This window comes from Rana temporaria, chromosome 3, assembly GCF_905171775.1.
Source record: "Rana temporaria chromosome 3, aRanTem1.1, whole genome shotgun sequence".
NCBI classification, from domain to species: domain Eukaryota; kingdom Metazoa; phylum Chordata; class Amphibia; order Anura; family Ranidae; genus Rana; species Rana temporaria.
The window spans coordinates 450,260,215-450,279,828 of record NC_053491.1 but is presented as its reverse complement, the minus strand read 5'-3'; the positions used below and the strand labels follow the sequence as shown (position 1 = coordinate 450,279,828).

The following is a 19,614-nucleotide window of genomic DNA, read 5'->3' as shown; positions in this document are numbered from 1 at the left end:
GTATGTACCTCCCCGTGAAAATGCATCAAAAACGCACCTGTGTTGCGGTTTTTGTGTCACATGACCTATGAAAAACGCAACAAAATCACGGTAAAATCGTAGCAAAATTGCGTGGTTTGCGTGCCACAGGGAGATGAGCCCTCATATAGAAGTCTATGTTATAAAGAGTCTAAAGGTCGTTCAGCTGGCTGCAAAGCAGAATACAAACAACAACATTCATTTTGTATCCAACTTCAATCGTTTTTCATTGCATTTTCAGTCCTGACCATACTATATTCAGATAATACGTAGAAACATAGAAGAGGTTTGCACTTCGCAGGGTATACGAGGTGAATGGTAAGGAAAGGATCAGTACAAGAAGTTGAGAACTTGCGAAGAGGAACCTAAGAAGCGAGGAGAGTGGGGAGTGATTTCCAGAGTGCACAGCAGCAGCGAAAGGCAGGAAGTGACGTCTTATCCTGTAATCAGTGCAGACGGTCCTGTGCTTGGTATGTAAAATGTTTCTTCTACAAAGGAGGACAGACAATGATGGTGGAGGGGAGGGGGACCGTGATCTGTGTGATGGATTTTGGTGTTGTTCGCCATTATCGCCTTCCGTAGGTGATGTGTGTACAGTGCGAGGGCTCCCAGCTTTGTGCCATCCCTGACAGGATTGGATCTCCTCAGGCTGCACTCACATCTGCACAATCTTGGAACACATGAAATACCTTCTTAATTGTTAATGGCGGCCCAAGGTGCATTTTTGCACCCCAAACGGTGCAGGAGATTCAATGATAACGCTTTTTTGTTTGTTTTTTGCATGTAGGGCAGACCATTTAAGGGAATGGGCTTTCTTTTATGTGTGTTCGCAAAAAATGCGATTAGGCCACATTCAAACCTGTAAGTTCTGGTAACGCACGCAGTAATGCATAGAAAATGTATGAAAAAAAAACTGCATTGACATTAAAGCGGGGCTTCACCCTAAAAAAAATGTATAATATTACATTGAGCTCACTTCAGAGATTGACCGTATGCTGATCTTTTTTTTTTTGTCGTACATACCGTAGAATCACTATCCCCCCCCGGCTTCCGGGTGGTGAATGCTGCGGGACTGGGCGTTCCTATCCAGCAGGCAAGTGATTGACGTGATGGTAAATCCTGCGGGACTGGGTGTTCCTATCCAGCAGGCAAGTGATTGACGTGATGGTAAATCTGCGGGACTGGGCATCCTATCCAGCAGGAAAGTGATTGACGTGATGACGAACACTACCCCCGTCACATACGGAGCGCCACGAGTTGCCGAAAGAAGCCAAACTGCGAGTCGGCACTATACGGCGCCTACCCACCGACGTTCGGCTTCTTTTGCCAACTCGTGATGCTCTGTATGCGACGGGGGTAGTGTTCGTCATCACGTCAATCACTTTCCTGCTGGATAGGATGCCCAGTCCCGCAGATTTACCATCACGTCAATCACTTGCCTGCTGCATAGGAACGCCCAGTCCCGCCGGATTCACCACCCGGGGGGGGGCGGGGAATAGCGATTCTACGGTATGTACGAAAAAAAAAAAAAAATTTCAGCATATGGTCAATCTCTGAAGTGAGCCCAATGTAATGTTACATATTTTTTTTTTTAGGGTGAACCCCCGCTTTAAAGGGATTGTAAAGGATCATTTTTTTTTCTTAAAGCGGTTGTAAACAGCATAAACAATTATTTTTTTTCAAACCTGCAAGGCAAAAGGCATAATCAGCTAGTATGCACTGCATACTAGCTGATTATGAAATACTTACCTCGGAACGAGGTGAAGAACACTTACCTGGTCCACGCCGAGCGAGATGTCATCTTGCTCCGGCGTGTCTTCCGGGTATCGCCGCTCCAGCGCTGTGATTGGCTGGATCGGCGATGACGTCACTCCCACGCGGGAGATTTAAAATCGGCAAGGGTCGGCGGCTGCCGGTCCTTTCGCCGTGGATTCCCTCCTGCGCATGCGCCGCTGCAATCAGCAGCGCATTGCGAGGGGAATATCTCCTAAACCGTATAGGTTTAGGAGATATTCTTTATACCTACAGGTAAGCCTTATTATAGGCTTACCTTATTATAGGCTTACCTGTAGGTAAAAGTCAAAAAGTGGGTTTACAACCACTTTAAAATCACAAACATGCTATACTTGCCTGCTCTGTGTGATGTATTTTTGCACAGAGCTGCCCAAATCCTTCTCCTCTGGGGTCCCGCACAGGCGCTCCTGGCTTCACCTCCTCATGAGGGTCCTTTCACACTGGGGCGGCGGCGGCAGATCCGTTAGGGCACTTTTAAACGCCACTAACAGCCAAAGAAGGGTTAACAGCACCCATGTTGCGGCGCTTCGGAAGCTTTCACACTGGGGAGGGATGAGAGGCGGTTTTCAGGTACTAGTTTTAGACATTGGCTAGGGCTGGGGAAAAAATCGATTTAAAATCTGAATCGAGTTGAAAGGGGAAATCGATTCAGATTTTGACCAAATCGATTATTTTTTCCATAGGACCGGCGCTCCTTGGACTAGGCTGAAGCCGCGCCGCGCCTAAAAAATCCTGCCAACAGCTCGCCGCAATCCTGGGAAAAGGGCACAAGGCCAGACGCCTAGTCCACGGTCTTTTCCCCTCGCCTAAAAACTCCTGCCGGCGTGGTGTCCATCAGAAAAAAAAAAAACTAGATTTGAATCGACTTTTGTTTTTAAAAATCGCAGATTTTCTATTTTTTTGCCCAAAATCGCCCAGCCCTACCATTGGCTGACGGCAAGACCGTTCCACAGAAGCAGTTCGTGAGACCAGCTTACGTTGGACGCTGATATCCGGATTGTGCGTGCCCAGCTTTAAGAAAATAATGTTCTAAGAAAGTTCATGTGTTTTTCTGATCCTTGGGGGTGGTGTCAAATCGATGTTTATTTTCTACCACAATGACAAGAAAATCTCTGTAAGGGCCCTTTCACACGGGGCGGATCAGTAATGATCCGCCTCCGTGTGTCCGTACAGCTCAGCGGGGATCCTCCGTAAAATCCCTGCTGAGCTGGCAGCTGACAGGGCGGTCCCCGCACACTATGCAGGGACCGCCCTGTCTTTCCTCCGCTCTCCCCTATGGGGGATCGGACGAACACGGACCGTATGTCCGCGTTCATCCGATCCGGCAGACGGAAGAAAAATAGGGTTTTCTACCGTCCGATTTTGCGGATCGTTGCGGAGGCGGACAAATTACGGGTGTCAGCGGATGGTCATCCGCTGACACCCATAATCACATAGGGACCAATGTATGTCCCGTTTTCATCCGCAACGGACAGATGAAAATGTGGACATACGGTCCGCACGTGTGAAAGGGCCCTAAGGCTTTTCGGAATATTCTGTCCATCTATGGTGAGCTTTACATGCAAAGAGTCTGTCTGTGGGTACCAGTAGACCATGATAGTCTACGCACATGCTCCCCCTTGCACATAATCCATGCTGTGGGTTCTAGAGGCCTGGGAGAGACCTGCAGTGAGCCGCATATGCATGGAATCTTATTGCAAGATGGAAGCACAGGGGCAGAGCGATGAGCTAGAAGCAAAGCGGTTATTACATTCATCCACTTCCTGAATTCTCCGCTAGGCAAGGATGATGTAGGCCCAGCAATATCAACACAGCATCAGTATTTCAGCGCAATATCTTGCACATGCATGGACCTGCAGCACATTTTGCCCACCATTTGGTGCATACATATTGTATAGATTTTTTTCCTTTACGGTCATTGAGGAATATATTTAAATGAATATGTTTGGGCCCCCGGTTTAGCTATTAGAAAGAGCTTTCACTATAAAAATTGTTTGGCAGGGGGGTTGTATATGTATGGCCAGCAGTTGTCTGTAGGCAGCTTTACATTCAAGGATGAGGGTTTATTTTTTATTTTTATGTGCAGTATATATTAGCAAATATGTCTTTAGTTTTCTTTTTTATGTTCATTTCAAACAGTAAGTTGTTGTTTTATTAATAATTTATTATATTCATGAATACTGCATTTGTGAATTGCTATTTTTAAAGCAGACCGGGTTCACACCGCAGCTGCATGCGGCTCACAGCAGGGGTCCGGTGCATGCTTTTTCACCGGTTCAGGTTCGATTTCTGCCTGCAATTTGGGCTAAAATCGAACCTAAAAGGCAACAAAAAAGGCACACATTTTTCGGGACACCGCACCGGACCCGCTGCGGAAATATGTGAACCAGCTCCATGGAGAGTCAGTCACATTCTCCTGCTATGCGAACTGGATGTGAGGAAACGTGCATTCAATTCGCATATGTGTGAACCCGGCCTCAACCCCTTTACAGTTGGACATATACTGTGTGTGTGTGTGTGTGTGTGTGTGTATATAGATAGATACACACACACAGTGAATATAAAAAGTCTACACACCCCTGTTAAAATGTCAGGTTTCTGTGATGTAACGAAATGAGACAAAGATAAATACCCTTATACTAATACTTTGGTGAAGCAGGATGTTGCGGCCCAGTTTGAGAAGCAGTGGTATTTTCCCAACTGTGGTGGTGCTATTGATGGCAAGCATGTTAGGATTGTCCCACCACCCAACTTGGGGTCCTATTATTTTAATTCTAAGGGCTTTTGCAGAATAGTAATGCTAACTGTTGTGTCTGCCAGCTACGAGTTCCTGTACCTGGAGGAGGAGTGATTATGCAGACCGAGTTCTACCAGTGGCTCCAAAATGGCACCTTAAATTTGCCACCTGCTCAGGACAATGTGGGGGGCCTCAATTTTGTGTTTGTGGCAGATGAGGCCTTTGCGCTGGGGGAACATCTTATGAAGCCCTTTCCTATGAGAAACCTCACCCCAGAACAGAGAATATTTAATTATAGGCTCTCGTGCCAGAAGGGTTGTTGAAAACGCCTTTGGCATCGTCGGTTTAGGCTGTTTTTAACCTCGATCAACCGGGCCGAATATAAAACCAATCGTGTGGTATTGTGCTGCTGCAGCCTCTACATTTTTTTTATGGAGGAATGCTAGCAGCTACCTTGCCTCGGTGCCAAGTGATGTGGACTCTACAGTGTCAGGCCCAGCTAAAGTGGCTGTGATGACTGCTCTTAAAAGTGGCCGTGCTGGGTTGCCCTCCCAAAATGCCAGAGTTGTCCGGCAACAATACATGGACTATTTTGTGGGTAGAGGGGCAGTGGCATGGCAGCAAACTGTAGCTGATCCTGAATAAATCTTTTATTTGATCATAAACTCCTATTTCATTTCAGTTAGTGTTGTCTGTGTTTATTATCTGTCTCCTAGGTTCTCAAATGGCCTTCATTTGCCACATTTTCTACAATAGTACAAACTTATTTGCTACATGAGGTGACAATCTCTTCTTCAGCCAACTGTTATGTTGTGCTGTGGCTTTGCTACACACACACAATGTGTTTGTTCTTAATGTATCTCAGGGGTCGACAATATCCGGGCGCCAGGTCGCAATTGTGACCTGGCGCCTGCACCCGCCGGTAATTGAGGGCGCAAAGCCGCGGCCTCAATTACTGGCTGCCGCGGGCCCACCGCGATCGCGCGGCAGGGGTGCACGAAGGCACAGGATCCTGTGTCTCCGCGCTCCCCCGCCGGTAATTTAGGCCGCGGCTTTGCATCCTTGTGAAGGCCCAAGGTTGCTTCTGTGACCTGGCGTCATCTGGTGGTGGACGTTGGCATCACAAAAAATACTGCTTGTATTGGATGACACTTTGGGTGTGCAATGCATTTACAGAGTAGCTGTTAGGATACTTGGATTGCATTATATAGTATTGGCTCACAGACTTCAGTAGTTTTCATGACTAACGTTTTTAAACAAACAGTTTAAAAAATAGTTTTTGAGTAAAGAAAATAATTAACAACGCACAAATGCTGAAAAAATAAAATGTAATAAAAAAAGAAACAATTAAAATCTCCATAGGCCACGTTTAAAAAAATCTACAGGTTACATGTTTTGTGTTACAGAGGAGGTCTAGGGCTAGAATTATTGCTCTTGCTCTAACGATCGTGGCGATACCTCACATGTGTGGTTTAAATACTGTTTACATATGCGGGCGCGACTTACGTATGTGTTCGCTTCTGCGCGCGAGCTCGGCGGGACGGGGCAAGTGTTCTGGCTCCTAGATTCCAAGCAAATTTGTCAAACCCTGATGTATCTAATGCATTAATGTCACAACAATTAGACCTTTTCAACTCTTTTAATTTCTTTGAGTCCATAAAATTGCTTGAGTTTGCCACATTTTAGAGCACATTGTCACTGCACCTACACCAACTTACCAAATACACTGGTATTGAGCATTGAAAAAAGAAGCCACACATTATTTAGTAAAAAACATTTTTACTACAAGCACATTCACATGTGCGTTTTAAGGTTTTAGAACAAACCAACATCTTTATTTGTGTATAACACGTATGTATGCCATTATTTGGCCTTTTTTGGGGCTAAACAGGCATGTTTGAAACCAGAAGATACACATCCCTAACTCAGGAACTTACAAAGTTTGACTTTGTTAAAGTGAAGGCCATAGACATTAGTATTCCAAGACTGTGTAGATGTTGCCTTCCTCAGATAGGGTGATTTCGACCCTCAAAAAGCCCAAATTTGAAGAGGCATAACTGTTAAATGTCTCGTATGATCCCCTGCCTAAAATGTGTGTAGGTACAAACAGGTTTGTTTCTAAAGCCCCAAAACACAGTGGGGTAGATTTACTAAATCTGGTGCACACAGAATCTGGTACAGCTGTGTATGGTAGCCAATCAGCTTCTAACTTCAGCTTGTGCAATTAAGCTTTGGCAATAAAACCTGGATGCTGATTTGTTTCCATGCAGTTTTACACTCTCCAGTTATAGTAAATAACCCCAATGTGTAAACATGTGCTATCTCCCATTACAGGATATCAATGTACACGTTTTGGGGGGTGCAAAACCCATTTCTCAAAATTAAAGAAGGTGAGAGGAAGGGGTTGAACCCCTGAAACACGTCCATTGATACACCATGATGGGAGATAGCATATGTTGACAAAGTGGGGGTTATTTACGAAAGGCCAATCCACTTTGCACTACAAGTGTACTGCAAGTGCACTTTTCAGTGCACTTGTAGTGCAAAGTTGATTGGCCTTTCATAAATAACCCCCACTGTGTGTGTTGTGGCTTTAGTAAACTCGATGTAGGGAAAGACACACATTTACACATTTAAGTCATGGGATCATGAGGGAAATACAATTTGTCCCAATTTGTGTGCATCCTCAATTTTTGGCTTTGCGATTCTAAAAAACACATACAAATTCCAAATAACATTACTCAGGGCAGTGTTTCCCAACTCTCCTTCTCCAGATGCATTCCCAGGACCTGTTTTCTCTATTTTCTGCTTTTGGCACAGGTGATGGGTTAATTTTCTAGGTTAGTAATTCACACAGTCATTTTTATAATGTAGAAAATAAAGAAAACAGTAGCTGGTGGTGCACCTAGAGAAGTGAAGTGGAGAAATACTCAACTCTGACACTAAAAAAAGCCTAGGTTCACATTGGACCGATTTGTCATAAGATTTGAGAGATAAAATCGCATGACAAGTCACAGCCTATTGTAGGCAATGTCACCGTTCCAATCAGAGATGTTACGTCAAGTGGAGGCTCTGTGCTGGGTCCAGCTGTCATATCCCACTCCTACAAATTCGGGAGCTGACTACACTCGCGTTCCTCTAAAAAGAAACGGTACACCATTCATTAAGCCACCCCAAGTCACATGCTGCATTAGTTGGCCAACCTTGCACTTAGGACAATGTTGGCTCTTGACTAGTGGACTCCACCATGCTGCACTGTGTTTTTTTTACCATTGAAAAGGGAAGGTGATGTCATTTTAAAGAGGATAAAAAAATGGTTAAGTACCAACATTGAAATACTCATGCAGTTGCCCCCCACCCCTCTTGTCTCCTACGGGATAGTGGATATATAAGGATCATTCTAGCAGTTGTGACTGTGATCCCGGGTCCTCTCCTCTACCCATGTCTACCCCGGCAAGGCAGCAACCAGAAAGTGTTCTTTACCCCTTAAGTTCTGCCCTAAGCCCATGCCCATTGTACCACCTAGAATCACCCCTGTCGGTTGCTAAATTAGTGTGTTTGAAGTTGTCACTTACGATTTTGGGGTCAAGATGTTCTTGTCGTCGCTCCTGTTGGGACCCGGGCGAGGGTAGCCTCCCTTTGTTCCCTCTGGTGGCTTGTCTGTTGCCTAATTTTTTGGTGTTTTCCTGTTGAAAGAAGAGTAAAAAATACTTTTCAACCAAACCCCCCCCCCCCCCAAAAAAAAGGAATGTTCATATCTGCTTTATATTTAACGTCATCTTTAAAAAAAAAATTCCGACAAAGATTAGAGAAAACATTATCTCGATTTTTTTTTTTTTTTTTTTCAGACCTACTAATTTACACATATACATATTGGTTAGAGACAAATATTGCTTACTTTTTTTAAGTATGTGATAGAACTCCATCTGCTCTTGCTCGTAGTGCTTTAAATCAGACCATCACTTGCAGGTTTGATCCTTAGCCCTCAAAAACCGCAAAGACCTTCTTCAAAATGTGGTCTTTTCGGCTGTTGGGCCTTTTCGTAGCTGCACAGCTTATCGTAAGTGCAATCGTAAGTGCACACCGTTGAGAAGCGCAACATCTCCACCCTCTCACCCTTGCTCATGGGGTGGCTTTGTGCCTCCTATAATTGGCTCCACCACTGCATGCCTGCCTGGAATTCCCTGAATCTGCCATGTCGTCCCTCCTGAATGTTCCACCGCATGTGTCGCATGCAGAATAGAGAATCTGGTCACCCCCCAGCGCCATGATGGAGTATCACGTATGCGCAGGGTACATAAAGCCATAATGAGCGGTCGATGTAACGGCCGTAAGAATGATCTGTGAGTGGAGGATGACCGATCGATATTGCCAAAGGGAGCCATCAAATGAAGGTCCAATTGTTAATTTGGGCATCGGTGGGTGGCCTATACTGCTTAGATTGACAGGCTTCCCGGCACGGTGGTGAAACGTGGAAGGTTTCACGTTTCTCCCCTTTACCATGCTCTCTCAATGATGGGCCATTCCATCTTCGGCCATCAGGGGGAGCATCACTGTGTCTGCTTCATTCTTTGATCACCGCTATACGTTGCATGGTGCTGTGTGCATGTGCGGCTTTGGCCCCGCGTGCGCCCTGACGTCATGAGGTCACGCTATTGCGATAGGGGTGACGGCAGTGGCCGGAGCAGCAGCTCACAGGAACGCCGAGGGAGTCACAGGGTGGCCGCCATTGGCAGTGTGGACGATGAGGGGGAGGGAGAAGATGACAGCTGTGACTAATGGGCTTAGACCTTATTTAAGCGCCATATCTTTCCCGGATCTTATTGCGATCTAGGCAATATAAGTACTATCTACAGCATACTATACCTATTCCCTCTGTTAATGATGCTCAGAGCATACTTTACAACAGGGCTCGACAAATCCCGGGCGCCAGGTCGCCATGGCGACTAGAAATACTAGACTAGAAATAGCGTCCTGGCGACTTGGCTTGGAAGGGGGGCAAAAAAAAAAATGTTTTTGTGAGCTGGTGCCATCTGGTGGTGAGCCGTTGGTATTACAAGTTAAGCATTACAAGTTAAACAGCAATTCTAATGTAAATTATCACTATTTTCACTGCCATCTCCTTCCCTCTAATTAGAACCCCCAAACATTATATATATTTTTTATCCTAACACCCTAGAGAATAAAATGGCGATCGTTGCAATACTTTCTGTCATGCCGTATTTGCGCAGCGGTCTTACAAGCGCACTTTTTTGGGAAAACATTACACTTTTTTTAATTAAAAAATAAGACAACAGTAAAGTTATCCCCATTTATTTTAATATTATGAAAGATAATGTTACGCCGAGTAAATTCATACCCACCATGTCACGCTTCAAAATTGCGTCCGCTCGTGGAATGCCGACAAACTTTTACCCTTTAAAATCTTCATAGGCGATGTTTAAAAAAATCTACAGGTTGCATGTTTTGAGTTACAGAGGAGGTCTAGTGCTAGAATTATTGCTCTCGCTCTACCAATCGCGGTGATACCTCATATGTGTGGTTTAAACACCGTTTACATATGCAGGAGCTGCTCACGTATGTGTTTGCTTCTGCGCGCAAGCTTGTCGGGACGGGGGGGGGGGGCGTTTTCTGGCTCCTAACTTTTTTAGCTGGCTCCTAGATTCCAAGCAAATTTGTCAAACCCTGCTTTACAACCTCGCTAGGGCTATCGGCACCATTGCTTCTTTTTATTATTGCGAATATAATATAATCTAATTACAAATAACATTATTGGGGCATACATCCATATTGATATTCACCCCACCCTTGCACACTTCTACTCACTCCATTCACTTTAATCCATTTGCAGTCTTCTTTTCACATTTGTTTCCACTGTTATACTCCCAAGAAGTTGGTACACATATTTTCACACACTCTCACCTACAAACTTTGACATGGCTCACTCAATACACACTCCACAATACACACATACATTCATCAATCACCCATTTAACACACATATTCTTTATCATCTATTTTAATCACTTCGTTATCAGTATGAGGTCCACTCCGTATTTATTTATTTATCGTACCTACCATATCTAATGGTTCTGGTATATTAATATTAACAACAATATGATACTCGGATATAGTAATAATAATACTATATAATATACCCTATTACATTATTATTATATTTCCACACATGTTTATGCTAAGATCATAATAGACCCTAATATGCATGTGGGGATAAGCCTGTTTGATGCTACCCATGCTGCTAAAGTGTACTATTATCTTACACTATCTTTATTAAAATACTTTTTGAATTATTACAGGTGTCATCCATACTGTGATATATCCCTATTATTTTTATAACAGATGTCAGTATTTTATCAGAGTTCTATTATTTTTCTGATATATCTCACCACAGTACAAATCCCCTTGAAGAAGACCATGATAGTAGGGCTGCAACTAAAGATTATTTTCATAATCGATTAGTTGGCCGATTTATTGTTTCGATTAATCGGATAATAGCCTTTAAAAAAAAAAAGCATTTTTACATTTTTTGGGCCAATTTGTTGTTGTGCAGATTACAAAACACAAATTGCCGCAAAAACACATTACATGCTTTTCTGCAGCTCCTCCATTGACGTATATTGAACCAAAAAAAAAAAAAAAAATGCCACCGTTTTGCGTTAAGTCCTTGCCCTTTCCAAATACGCAGCAGCTGAAAAAAAAATCATGGATGTGAACGTGTCCCATAGGAAAACATGTAAATGAACTGTAGTGTGTTTATGCAAAAAGCACCAAAAAACAGAGGTGTGACCCCGGCCTGAGATGTTTAGTAACATAATGGGGTTAAAAAAAAAATAAGTACAAAAAGAGCAAATAATCGCTACTGTAAGGGGTTCTTTTTTTTACTGTGGCACAGTGAAAGTAATATTTACAGTAGCAATTTTTGCTTTTGTGTACTATAAAGGGCTAATTTTAGTTTTTTTTTTAACCCCATTATGTTACTGGCCGATTAATCAATTTTGAAAATTGTAATCGATTAATTTCATAATCGATTAGTTGTCGATTAATCGATTAGTTTTTTCGGCCCTACATGATAGTATTGGTCGAAAGCGTTGGGATACTCATATGGAAGTCAATTCACTAATGGCACATAATGTACTGCACTGTATTGTTGATTATTTTATTACTGTTGGTACATCTCCTAAACTGTTTGTAACCAGAGCTCACAATTTTTAATAATCTAACCATTTTGTATCTTTATTCATTGTATAATAAAAGTAAAGATTTAATTTTAATATATTTTTATTGTTTTAATTCAACACACTATGTCGCTAAAAACCCCCCTGGGGGAACTTTCCCATTTTTGTTTTTGCTTTCTTTGGGGTGCGCGGCCCTTGGACTCTCAATACATGCACTTTTTTCCATTTATACGGCTTGGATTGAGGACTATATTGTGACCAGATTATGAGTTGAGCCTGACATTATGTTTTTTTTTGTGTTCTGTCTTGCAGGCATCTGAAAATTCACAATGGTGGACAAATACAGTGTGCAATTCGAATTTATCAAGCAGTACCGGGAGCTCACGTGTCTTTGGAATGTCAAGAGTAGGGATTACTCTAATAAAAGCAAGAGGAAGGCAGCTTTGCAGAAGCTTGTGGAATTGCTGAAGCCTCTGTACCCCACGGCAGACATCAATTATGTGAAGGGCAAAATTGGTAGCCTTCGGAGTACATACAATAAGGAGCGCAAGAAGGTCCTGGAATCCAAGAGATCGGGAGTAGCTGATGATGAGATCTATGTCCCAAGGCTGTGGTACTACAACAGCCTGCGTTTTTTGTCAGACCAAAACGAATCGCACCAATCGCTCTCAACGCTTCCTTCCACATCAGCTGAGGCCGCAGATCCTGATGTCCACCCTAGTCCTACACAGGAAGAAGATGCGGAGGAGCCAGGCTTGACCCAGGTATAGCATTGTTGAACATATTTGTATCCAAAAATAGAATGATGTTAACTAGATGTTATTGATCCTAAATTTCTGCCTTAGCAAAGTGAATTCCATATCAATAGACAGTAGTGGCCAAAAATGCTTGGGACAAGAATTAAAAATGCTGGGGTCAGAATGATAGTCTTTTCTATTTCTCCACATTCAGTTTGCAACAGTCATGAGCTCAAAATTGTGTGTTATATAATGGTCAAAAATCTAAAATTATGTTCCATTTTCATTCACAGGATAGTGGGAGCGAGGAGGAACCCGGGCCCAGCAGCCAGAGTGAATCACAGATCCCTTCCCTACGCCCTCCTACTAAAAGGGCCAGGAAGACCGAGAACCTGGACGAGGCCACGGCTGCCTTCCTAAGCCATGCAACAAACGCCATCAGCATTGCCCCAGATTCAACTGAGGCATTTGGCTGTATGGCAGCCGCTAAGCTCAGAGAGATGGATGATGAACAAAGGTGCATGTGTGAGGAGCTAATACTCCAGCTCCTCAACAAGGGGAGAAGGGGACAAATTTGCCCCAAAACACAGCTGTGTGTTTTGGATGAGACACCTCCACAGCAACCCAGCCCACCACAGCAGCATGGTGGACAGTGTAAAATACAGCCCCAAGACCCCCAAAAAGGCAGCTGGGCTGGGGATTTTCATCCCTACTAATATCAATTTTCTTTGTTTATTTTTTGAATTATGATTTCATGTTATACTTTAGTTCCTTTTGTGTGCATCGAATGCACTTTTTGTTTCTGTTTTTTCATTTTGATGGCAGATAACATGTCTAATTTCAATTTTTTTGTGAAGACTGCACAAGAAAAAAAATGGCCTCCTCACACAGGGCACCAGAAAAAAAAATGGCCTGCTCACACAGGGCACCATAAACATAAAAAAAAAATAAAAGAAAAAAAAAATGGCCCCCTTACACGGGGCACAAGAAAAAAAATGGGCACGGTTCAGTCTGGTCTGTTAAAAAAACACAGGGCCGGATTCAGAGAGCTTTGCCTATCTTTAGGCGGGCGTAGCATATCTCAGCTACACTACGCCGCCGTAAGTTTGAGCAGCAAGTTGTGTATTCACATACAACTTGCGCTTAAACTTACGGCGGCGCAGTGTAACTGGACCGGCGTAAGCCCGCCTAATTCAAAATAGGCTGGTTGGGGGCGTGTACTATGTAAAATAGTAGTGACCCCACAATTTTTATGTTTTCAACGAACGGCGCATGCGCCGTCCATGGACATATCCCAGTGCGCATGCTCCAAATGACGTCGGCAAATCGTCATGCTTTCGATGTGAACGTAAATTACGTCCAGCCCTATTTGCGAACGACTTACGTAAACGACGTAAAAATTTCAAATTTCGGCGTGGGAACGACGGCCATACTTAACATTAGCTACGCCTCATATAGCAGGGGTAACTATACGCCGAAAAAAGCCGAACGCAAACGACAAAAAAAAAAAAGCGCCGGGCGGTCGTTCGTTTCTGAATCGGCGTAAATAATAATTTGCATATTCCTCGCGTAAACAAACGGAAGTGCCACCTAGCGGCCAGCCAGAAAATGCAGCCTAAGATACGACGGTGTAAGACACTTACACCTGTCGGATCTTAGGGATATCTATGCGTAACTGATTCTATGAATCAGGCGCAAAGATACGACCTCCCGCACTCAGAGATACGACGGCATATCAGGAGATACGCCGTCGTATCTCTTTTCTGAATCCGGTCCACAGTCTATTATAAGACCACAGCCTGGGGACATACTGGTCATCTACTGCTGCCCCGCCGATCTCTGAGTCCAGAACCATATTGTGCTCCCTATTAAATGCACGCCTTCACATAATTGATATCTGCCCTGGGGTACAGAGGCTTCACCAATTCCAAAAGTTACTCCATCGCTGCCTTCCTCTTTATTTTTCTATATGACCTTCTTGTGCTTCCTATTGTATAAAACTTGTTTTTTTTGAAAAATGCTTGGTTATTTTTTTTTTTTTACTTTAAATGACAGTTTGGGAGTAGGCAGTTGAATTTCAAAAATACAATGTAAAATTAACAAGGGACACCAACATAATTGGAACTTTGACCTTAAATATTAGGGGATAATGGGGTTGTGGTAACGTAAACCCAAAAAAACTAAAATAAAAAATGTTCTTGATATCACAAAAAAGCTGTTTTAAATACGTTTGGCAGAACTCCATCAGTATCACCAGCAAAGCAGCTTCATTATTATCCCGTTTTATAAAGAAGAAGAGAGTGTGCACTGCATTTCGAGAGTTCATAATTTGGTGCGTCACGAATGTGATATCTCCACTATGAACGCTAGTTTTTACAAGACCGAATGCTTCCGGCTCGTCTTTGCTTCCGAGCATGCGTGTTTGTACTTTGGAGTTTTGTCTGAAGGACTTGAGTACACATGCTCGGATAATCCGACAACACACATTTGTTGGCAGACAATTTTAAAGCATGCTGTCCCACATTTGTCTGCAGGATAGAGCATACAAACAGTCAGATTTTCCGACAGCCTCTCATCACCCAATTCCCGATGGATAATCCGATCGTGTATACAAGGCTTTACAGTAAGTACATTTTTGTAGGTATGTGCTAATTCCTTATACATTAAAGCCCATCAATTTTTAATAGGCAGCAAAACCTTAACCCCTTCCCCCCTGACTTGGGCAGCTAACCTGGCCTACTTCAATATCGGGCACTTTTACCCCCTTCCTGCCCAGTCCATTTTTCACCAATCAGCACTGTCACTCTTTGAATGATAGTTGTGTGGTCATGCAACACTGTACCCAAATTACATTTGTATCATTATGTTCCCACAATTAGAGCTTTCTTCTGGTGGTATTTGATCACCGCATTTCTTTTTTTTTTTTTTTTACAAAAAAAAAAATCTCTTTCGTTCATGGACGGACACAGCCTTAATCTTGACAAAGTGGGTATTAGCCTTCCTTTAGGAGTGACTAGGCAGAAAGTGTTAACAACTTTAAAGCTGAACAGCCCCGCCCAGGGCAGTCCTACTGGCTATATCCCCTCAGCCTGCACCAAGCAGCTCAGTTTTTTTCTGCCTAGTTAAGGAGAAGACATGGCTCCCTTCGGGACCATAGGCCTGGAGGCTTTATTTAAAATCTACTTTGGATTTTTGGTTTAATTGTTTTTTTCCTGTGATCTTCAATCAACTGCCGACTGGGCGACAGGCTGTATCCCAGATCCTTGTAGTCCCCCCAGTTTTCAGCGATCGAGCGTGTGCCGACCATAGCTACGCACTGAGTCGTCCACGACAGGCCGTCGCTCTACAGGTGGCCAGGAAAGGACCTGCTGTCTCAAGGTCCCATACGCCACCCTGTTTTACAGTCACTGGCTTAACGGCAGGGCTATTGAGAGCCAGGTGCTAAGAGACCGGGGCCTGCCAGACACAGTGATCTCTACCATGAGGAGTGCTCAGAAATTGTCCTCCAGGAAGATTTACCATCGCATTTGGAAACCTACATATCCATTCATGAGGAAATGAGGTGACATCCACGTGCCTATTTGGTTCCCAGAGTCCTGCTGTTCTTGCAGCGTGGGGCGGACCAAAAATTTGCCTTAAGTACAATTAGGGGCAGATATCTGCCCTGGCTGTCTTTTTTTCAACGACCCCTGGCGACTCACTCTAGTGAGAACGTTTGTACAGGGGGTTCGGCATGCGGCCCCTCCGGTTCGTCCTCCACTACTTCCGTGGGGATTTGAATAGCAGACGTCCCTTGGCGTCTACCCCTACGAGAGTACCTGCGGTCGCAAGGTCCCATACGTCATCCTACTTTACAGTCAATGGCCTTAACGGCATGACCTCTATGTGCCTCAGAAACCACCGTTTGAGAACATTAGGGAAGTTCCCTTGTTGACACTTTCTCAGAAAGTGGTCCTTTTGGTGGCTGTTGGGTCAGTTAAGACGGGTTCTGAGCTGGCAGCCTTGTCATGAAGGGCTCCCTATCTGATCTTCCACAAGAATAAGGTGGTGCTGCGACCGCAGCCTTCTTTTCTTCCTAAGGTCATTTCAACCTTCCATCTCAAGGAAGACATTGTACTGCCATCCTTGTGTCCTCCTCCGTCGAATCCTAAGCAGACGACGGGGCATTCCTTTGACGTTGTCCGAGCTCCAAGAGTATACTTGTCTGTTACTGCTCCGTTCCAGAGTTCAGACTCACTGTTTCGGTGGCTGGTCCCAAGAGGGACTCAGCGGTCTCATCGGCCACCATTTCAAGGTGGATCCGACAGATCGTGATCAGGTTTACACCATAAAGGGTCAGGCACCTCCCTGGCACGATGCATTTGACCAGGCCAATGGTGCCTCTTGGGCTTTCTGACATCAAGCGTCTGTTTCCCAGGGTGTAAGGCGGCGACCTGGTCGCCCGGTCACACTTTCACTAAACTTTACAAGTTGATGTGAGTGCATCTTCGAATGCTTCTTCGGCCGCAAGTTTTGCAGGCGGCTGTTTAGAGTTACAACTCCTCAGTTGAGGAGCTCTGTTTTGTGTTGGGGTGAAGTTTAATTTTATGCTGTTCCCACCCCTCATTTTGACACTACTTTGGGACTTCCCACTTTGTCAAGATTAAGGCTGTGTCTATCCATGAACTAAAGAGAAAATAGGATTTTATACTCACCGTAAAATCCTTTTCTCTGAGCTCATGGACGGACACCGCACTCACCCCTCATTTTTTACGTTTGTACTGCTAGTTACGAACTGAGCTGCTTGGTGCAGGCTGAGGGGATATAGCCATTAGGACCGCCCCCTGGGCGGGGCTTTTCAGCTTTGAAGTTGTTAACACTTTCTGTTAGGAAGAATAATACCCACTTTGTCAAGATTAAGGCTGTGTCCTCCCATGAACGAAAGAGAAAAGGATTTTATGGTGAGTATAAAATCCTATTTTTTGAAGGAAATTTTTTTTTTCTTAGTTTCTATCGTTAAATGTTTCTACTTCACTGATGTGCGCTGATGAGGCAGCACTTATGGGCACTAATTAGGTGGCAGTGGTGAGCTTATAATATGCTGCACTTATGGGCACTGATAGATGGCACTGAAGGGCGGCACTAATGGGCACTGGGCATTAATGGGTGGCACTGATGGGCATCACTAATGGGCACTGGTTGGCATTGGTGGGCATGAATTGCTGGCACTGGTGGGTATGGATTGCACTTTTTTTGTAATCAGTGCCCTGATTACCTGTTCTGATGTCCCCTGCGAGGAGATGCCGCTGATCGGCTCTCCTCACCAAACACACTGTCAGTGTGAGGCGAGAAGAGCCGATTACCAGCACTTCCTGCATTTACATGTAACCAGCTGTGATTGGACACAGTCGATCACATGGTTAAAGAGCCATGTCGGCGGGTCTTTACAGAGATCGGGGTCGCGCCGTGTCCTTGCAACAGTGCGTAGCCAGGATTTCCCTGTGGCCGCGCCATCGTATGACGTTTAGCCAGATCGAGAGCCCTTCGTCATTTGACAGTGGGCGGGCGGCAAGTTGTTAAAAAACAGTAGGCAACCTGCCTATATGCTGACACAGGAAATGCAGTCCAGTATATTGTGGTGCCATTTTGGTTGCCATGCCAACTCACTATTACAGTAATGCAACAATCCTGCGAGCCACCACTCCTATCAGCTAAGGTATAGAAATAAAGCTGCTAGCGTGAAACACGTCTCATAAATCGTGCCAAAGACTAAATAAAATGAACAAAAAGCAGTGCTAATAACATGATAGTGCACACACCACTATACAAAGTAAGGGGGATATGTGTCCGGTAAGTGATGTAGATATGTGCAAACAAATGGTACACTTAAATATATATAAATAATGATTCAAAAAAATCGCATCACACTAATGTGCATAAACATGCATAATAAAAATTAGTGGTAAACAGTCCAATCCTTAAAAATGACACACAAGTCCATATTAAAGGATTCTAAGGTGCTTCAGTGTGGATAAAACATGTATGACAATTTCCACAGTGCTTTACAGGGAGTGCAGAATTATTAGGCAAATTAGTATTTTGACCACATCATCCTCGTTATGCATGTTGTCTTACTCCAAGCTGTATAGGCTCGAAAGCCTACTACCAATTAAGCATATTAGGTGATGTGCATCTCTGTAATGAGAAGGTGTGTGGTCTAATGACATCAACACCCTATATCAGGTGTGCATAATTATTAGTCAACTTCCTTTCCTTTGGCAAAATGGGTCAAAAGAAGGACTTGACAGGCTCAGAAAAGTCAAAAATAGTGAGATATCTTGCAGAGGGATGCAGCACTCTTAAAATTGCAAAGCTTCTGAAGCGTGATCATCGAACAATCAATCGTTTCATTCAAAATAGTCAACAGGGTCGCAAGAAGCGTGTGGAAAAACTGCCCATGAACTGAGAAAAGTCAAGCGTGCAGCTGCCAAGATGCCACTTGCCACCAGTTTGGCCATATTTCAGAGCTGCAACATCACTGGAGTGCCCAAAAGCACAAGGTGTGCAATACTCAGAGACATGGCCAAGGTAAGAAAGGCTGAAAGACGACCACCACTGAACAAGACACACAAGCTGAAACGTCAAGACTGGGCCAAGAAATATCTCAAGACTGATTTTTCTAAGGTTTTATGGACTGCTGAAATGAGAGTGAGTCTTGATGGGCCAGATGGAAGAGCCCGTGGCTGGATTGGTAAAGGGTAGAGAGCTCCAGTCCGACTCAGACACCAGCAAGGTGGAGGTGGAGAACTGGTTTGGGCTGGTATCATCAAAGATGAGCTTGTGGGGCCTTTTCAGGTTGAGGATGGAGTCAAGCTCAACTCCCAGTCCTACTGCCAGTTTCTGGAAGACACCTTCTTCAAGCAGTGGTACAGAAAGAAGTCTGCATCCTTCAAGAAAACCATGATTTTCATGCAGGACAATGCTCCATCACACGCGTCCAAGTACTCCACAGCGTGGCTGGCAAGAAAGGGTATAAAAGAAGAAAAGCTATTGACATGGCCTCCTTGTTCACCTGATCTGAACCCCATTGAGAACCTGTGGTCCATCATCAAATGTGAGATTTACAAGGAGGGAAAACAGTACACCTCTCTGA

General features: G+C 44.1%; 1 protein-coding gene across 1 annotated transcript; it reads left to right on the top strand.

The window, feature by feature from the left end:
• Window positions 1-387: 387 nt before the first annotated feature.
• Window positions 388-13,306, top strand: LOC120933415. The gene is made up of 3 exons (XM_040346629.1): window positions 388-488; window positions 12,058-12,509; window positions 12,776-13,306. Exons 2-3 carry the CDS (start codon window positions 12,075-12,077, stop codon window positions 13,196-13,198), a joined length of 858 nt encoding a protein of 285 aa, XP_040202563.1. The 5' UTR covers window positions 388-488; window positions 12,058-12,074; the 3' UTR covers window positions 13,199-13,306.
• Window positions 13,307-19,614: the final 6,308 nt, after the last annotated feature.